The following is a 6,230-nucleotide window of genomic DNA, read 5'->3' as shown; positions in this document are numbered from 1 at the left end:
GTGGACGTGGTCTCATGCATGGATTTTGATTTTTGAGCAACCCTAGGGGCACGTTCGGTATGGAGGATTTTTGGAGGAAATTCACATGAACTGAAAACAGAGGAAAGCTTACCAGAAGCGCCGTTGGGAAAGTTTCTGTACCCTCTACTTTCACGGGAAAGAAAACATCCACGGCAAGCTTTTTTTTGGGCGGAAGTCCGAGGCAAAATGTAGGATACGTGAGCTCTCACAATGATCTTGCCTCTGTAGCCTTTATCTCCGGACCCACATCTGTCACATGCATGGGATAAAATCTCTAGTTTATTTGCACTCATGGGTCCCAGTTTCGTACTGTATCACAAACATCTATCCATTTCCTTTGTTTACTATACCAACACTCCGAACGTCCATATCCTAAATCTTCCTCAAGCTTTTATTCCTCCGTTTTGACATCTCATTCATCTGCTATTCCTTCACCGAGTTACATTTCTATGGGTTTTTCATATCCAAACCGAACGGCCCCTATTGGGCGACTTGATGGTGCCGACGAGTTTTTTTTTCACGAATATACACAAGTGTGCATATCATATATTAAAGAAGAAAAGGCCTAGAAGCCTCCACCGGTCATTTACAAGTGGTGTGATATCTCACAACCGTATATACAACTCCACACCACTTAGTACCACCCAACTACTCCTCGCCACCAATCCACCTAGCTAAACCGGCAAACACAAAATCCATGTTTCCTTTCATGAGACCGGACATCGACCAAATCCGTCCTTCCGCTTCAATTTCTGCATGAGGCTACCCGTCGATGACGAAGCACCATCAAACACAACTACATTTCTATGCTTCCACAACTCTCATAGCGTTAGTAACAGTATGGGGTGCCGACGAGTGAGCATGCACGAGCGAGGTGTCCATGAGATTGAGTGAGACGGGAGCACCGACCGCTACAAGCACGAACATCACATGGAAATGCAAAGTGTAAACCTGCCAAAAAAGTTTATGGTAGAAAAGAGATCTCGAAGAGGAGGAGAAGCCAAAAATTGTATTTCACGTTGTGGTCGACGGTGGCTAAGGACGCAACACATTCGTTCCATGTTCAAGTATCTTTTTATTTTTATTTTTAGCGAAAGGATGCAATTTTCTCTTTTTTTTTTGAGAGAGAGTAAGGATGCAATTTTCTCATGTTCAAATTTATTTTCTAGAGGATGTACAGGCCCGTTGGACTGCGCGCGGCCCGCTCCAGCAAAAAGTAAAAGAGAAGGTCACACGGCCCAACCCTGCACTTCACTTCCCTCGTCGTCTCCACTTCACTTCCCAGCTCCGCCGCCGCATCTCGCATCTCGCAGCCGCGCTCGCCGGCGCAGCTGAAGCTCTCGACGCTCATCGCTTCGCCGCTCGCGCAGCAACCACCTGGTAGACCCTCTCATCCCTCACGCTCCCCCCTCGCACCCGGGATGGATCTCTAATCTTTTCCCCTCCTTCTCCCGATCTGCGCAGACTATGAGCTCCTCATCTCCACGGACGGCCATGGCGAGGGACTCCAAGAAGAAGAAGAAGAAGCGCCTGAAGGGGAGCCCGGTGTCCAAGCTCACCGACGACATCCTCGCCGATATCATCTCGCGCGTGCCGTACAAGTCCACCTGCTGCTGCAAATGCGTCTCCACGCGCTGGCGCGACCTCATCTCCTACCAGTGCCGAAACAAGATGCCGCAGTCCATCGTCGGCTTCTTCTACGAAGGTTACAACGAATTCCGCTCTCCCAAGAAGGCTCGTTATTTTACCAATCTGTCACGGCAACGCTATCCTCTCGTCGACCCCTCGCTGTCTTTCCTGCCCAATTGCGAGAGCCTTGACATCTTGGACAGCTGCAATGGCCTCCTCCTCTGCCGCTGCTGGAAGGTGACTGATCCCAAGACATTGGATTATGTGGTGTGCAATCCCACTACTCAGAAATGGGTGGCCGTGCCTGCCACTGACTGGTCCAGCATGGTGAGCGTCGCTCGCCTGGGATTCGACCCGGCCGTTTCTTCCCACTTCCATGTATTCGAGTTCATAGATGAGGAGTCATGGGGTATATCTGAGGACGAGCTTGATGGCGATTGCTGTGGACGCATCGAAACACTAGCAATATACTCATCCAAAGCTGGAGCTTGGAAATATCAAACAGTTGAGCATGGTCGCTTTTCGATACCCAAGAATTCAGTAAGCACATTTTTTAATGGGATCTTGCATTTGGCTAACTTATTTGAATGTATAGTAGCTGTTGATGTGGAAGGAGCTAATTGGTGGCTCATTGATGTTCCTGAGCTACCTTACTATGCTGATTGTATCGGTGGCATATTTCCATCACAGGGACGGTTGTATTTTGCTGATTCTGATGGTTCTAAACTATCAATCTGGGTTCTTGAGGACTACGTTACAGGAAAATGGACTTTGAAGCACAATGTGAGCCACTTGCAGTTATTCAGAACAAAGTATTCATCGTATGTGAATAATTATGAGGTTATTTCTATCCATCCGGAACACAGTTTGGTTTTTATAGTCGGTGGAGTTGAGAAGACACTAATGTCATACGACATGGATTCTAGAAAGCTGTGTTTTATACGTCAACTTGGCTCTGAGTGTAAGCTTGAATGGCAATGGTGGCCTGAATGCGGCAAAAAGGCTCCTCCTTTTTATCCACATGTCCCCTTGTTCTCAGAGTCATTGGCAGATGAACACTAAATCTCTTTCTTGTGTACTGCAGCTTCACAATTCTCCATCTTTCTAATGATATTGGAGTTTGGTCTTGAATTCGGGCAGCAGTGGTTTCGGTAGCTGTTTATGAAGTTCTGATAGTTTTTGTTGGTGCTTGAGCACACTCATGTCCTGACTATTGCAGTTAAGTGCGTAACTGAGCTTGTGATTGTGTACTTTTATATATTCATGGCAGTTAGCAGCCCGCTACTTTAATTATGGATGTTATGATCATTCTGCTGAACCATTATTAATGTCTTCTATATCCAAATTCTGGTCTTTGCTTATTTCTTTCTTTGAGAATAATTATATGTGTTGCAACCTTTGCATTTGGATCTCCTCTTGCCTTTGTCATGCTACTGAATGTTTGGATTCCATCGTTTTTACAAATTACAATGTGGTCTGGAAGCGTTTTTTTATCTCCATTCAATAGTGAAAAATGATCAATGTGTAAAGTATTTCTCTTGGAATTAGGTAATGTTGTTGAGTTATATAGTTTCTGAAGTTGGAATTTCGTCTATGTCATTTCTTGCAAGATTTTTTATTCAATTGCATAATTCAGTATGAGATATTCACATATATAGGGAATGATCGGATCCATCTGAAGTAGAAGACTTTTGGTAGTAACTGCCTTCTCTGTATGTTAGTTTTAAAAATGCTGAAAGATAGCTATCATAAACGTGGAACTTGTGGGGACTATATTGAAGTGTTAAATAACTAATATTATTGTATGCCAATTCTGTCATTTGTGCCTAATTTAGGTCTGCTGTAAGTGGCACTAATTAAGCCTGAAGGACTTGAAGATGATTCACTTCAGGTTTGAGCAAGCAGCAGCAGTGGTGTTCTTAGCTAGTTATTTAGTTATGTGTGTGAACTTTGTATCGTACCTCCACTTTTTTCAAGAATCGTATTATAACTTGTCTATTCTGTTGTGTTCGATGTGTTAGTCACCTTGACTAGCCGAAACTACTAAAATGACATTTATGCACTTTCATAATAAATAGTGGAAATTAATTTTCATATGTCCCTACTAAACATGTTGACCTTGTATTGTAAATCCCTGAGTTGCTTACCTGCCTTTTTTATTGGAAAGGGCTGGCTTTAATGCTCGATCATCTGTACTAATACCCTGTTACTTTAATCATGGATATTGTTGAACCATTAAATTATGGTCTCTGCTTATTTCTCTCTTGGAGAATATATTATATGTGTTGCAACTCTTGCATTTGGACCTCTTGCTTTGTCATGCCAATAATGTTTGAATCCGGTATTTTTAACAATATGGGCTGGGAGCTTTTGTTAATCTCCAGTCAAGAATGAAATAATCTATCCGTAAGTATTTCTTTTGGAATTAGATAATGTTGTTAAGGATGTATAGTTTTGTGAAGTTTGAACTGGATTTATGTCATCTCTTGTAAGACTTATTATTTAATTGCATAATTCAGTTATTCCAATATGACATCTTGTTGGATGATTGGATCCACCTGAATTAGGAGACTTTTGGTAAGCAAGTGGGGAATATACTGAAGTGTTAAACACCTAGTAAGTATTCTTGTATGACACCAGTCAACAATTCTGTTCGTGGATTACCCTATTTTATTTTGCCAGTGCCAAACTTAGCTCTGCTGCAAGTGACCCTTAAGAAGCCCCAAGGAGTTGATCAGGTTTAAACTAGTAATAGCAGTGGTTGTTTGTGCCTGTGAACATTGTATGGTGCCTGCTCTATTTTTTAGAATTTCGTATTATGAGTGGCCTGTTACTGTTGTGTCCTACCAATGTGTGCAGTGATGCAGGCCTAGCCCTCTTGCATTGGTAGATCATCTATTGGTTGAGCAATAGAGTGGGTGTGGATCTTCCTTACGCCATTTTTTAAATTGGATACTAAGAAGATTTCCATTTTATTTGGACTGTTACTATTCTCACTGGTAAAGTCAATTGCCTCTTGAAATGGGAACTTCAGACGTGCCCTTCAAATTAGATACACTATGCTCTAATCTAATGAATGGTAGACTTTTTGTTTTTGTGCCATTTTTATTTTGGCCGGCTTAATTCACATACATGGGCTTTCTTTCTTTCTTTCTGTGTTGGCAACTTGGTTTTGTCGTTCAGTTTTGCTCAACAAAAAGACGTGCCCTACAAAGATTGAAAGAAAATAAAAGATGTAAAAAATGCAGGTAACAACAGCCGATAGAAAAATGTACAATAGAGGAGTATGAAGCTCCAAAATAATAAATGAAAAATTCTCCAGAGAAAACGACGTGGAAAGGAGCGCGTCTGATTCTAGTCTTCTCAACGTGCATCCCTATTTTCTCTTCGTAAACTATGCCTCTTGTAGCAGATATCTTCTGTCTAGGTGCTGTGCCTGCCATGATGATCGTAATTAGGTCGGTTACACAACCCTTAAGAACACGTGAATGAACATATTCTTAGATGCCTACTATAGTACTATTCCAAACACGCTATGTGTGTCTAACTCCTAGGTTAAAGTGTAATTGCTTCCTCTTCCTGCTAAGTCTCGATATTTGAAAGATGATGTAAGCCGGAGGCCATAGGAAGAAGACCCATGACAACTTGATAGATATATATCGAGCTAATATTGAAGGAAGTGTGGATCCCTAATATTTAGAGAATAAGATTGGAGGTTCGTATGGTGAGTGTGCATTAAATACTTACAAGGCACAAATCTTGACCATACTTTTAGTACAATGAAATATTACGAATTCACATCCAATTAGATGGTCGTTGTATACTACTATATTTTAATAAAAGGATGGAAGTGTAAATGTGGTTCAGTTCAATGGTCCTCGCATCCGGTAAAATGGAAATCACATGGCTACGACAATGAGAATGATGAATGAATGACTAGGCCTCTAATCTTCAGCAAACATGACTGAATGGATTATATATGTCCTTCCCTTTCTGACGACTGTGTGGTCTATGCTAAGGTGTGCTCCTCTTTTTGTTTGCGTGTTGTCCTTTTATTGTTTTTATAAGGGTTGGAAATATCTTTGATATCTACAAAACTAGATCGTATGTTGATAAGCTTCGACGGATTTTTTTATGGACGCAACTTATGCTCCCAGTCATTACAACCTTGTGCTCCTGAACCATACATGTACTCCCGTAGATAACATATGTGTACTCCCCATGCACAACATATCCCCGCATAGTGCAACTGATACTCCCCGCACAGTACAACTTTTACTTAACATGTACTCTTGCAGGGTGCAATCTCTGTACTTCCAACACAAATTGTACTTCGCATGACAATACAACATGTGGTGCTTTGAATGTGCAACTTGTACTCCACGCACAGTACAACCCATACTCCCGGTGCAACCTATACACAAGAAAACAAGAAAAATACCCAGGGAAAAGACAACTGTAATCTCCTCCTGACTCCCGAGCGACATTCTTCATCCTCCTGAGCAAGCGCTCCCTAGCAAGTAGCCACGTGCCAGGCCCGAACGGTCGTGTGTGACCTCCACATGGGGTTACCAGGGGGT

At 42.2% G+C, this 6,230-nt stretch overlaps 1 protein-coding gene across 2 annotated transcripts; it reads left to right on the top strand.

The window, feature by feature from the left end:
• The first annotated feature begins 1,241 nt into the window (after positions 1-1,241).
• On the top strand, positions 1,242-3,011 carry LOC123072198 (F-box protein At5g07610). Of its 2 annotated transcripts, XM_044495765.1 has the most exons (3): positions 1,242-1,401; positions 1,486-2,190; positions 2,341-3,011. In XM_044495765.1, exons 2-3 carry the CDS (start codon positions 1,489-1,491, stop codon positions 2,710-2,712), a joined length of 1,074 nt encoding a protein of 357 aa, XP_044351700.1. In that variant the 5' UTR covers positions 1,242-1,401; positions 1,486-1,488; the 3' UTR covers positions 2,713-3,011. The 2 variants fall into 2 exon arrangements, with proteins under 2 accessions (XP_044351700.1, XP_044351699.1); XM_044495764.1 differs by having other exon boundaries at positions 1,486-3,011.
• The last annotated feature ends 3,219 nt before the right edge of the window (positions 3,012-6,230 follow it).

The sequence above is a fragment of the Triticum aestivum genome, chromosome 3B (assembly GCF_018294505.1).
Source record: "Triticum aestivum cultivar Chinese Spring chromosome 3B, IWGSC CS RefSeq v2.1, whole genome shotgun sequence".
Lineage (NCBI taxonomy): Eukaryota > Viridiplantae > Streptophyta > Magnoliopsida > Poales > Poaceae > Triticum > Triticum aestivum.
The sequence above is the reverse complement of the archived record's forward strand: the minus strand, read 5'-3'. Positions and strand labels throughout refer to the sequence as shown.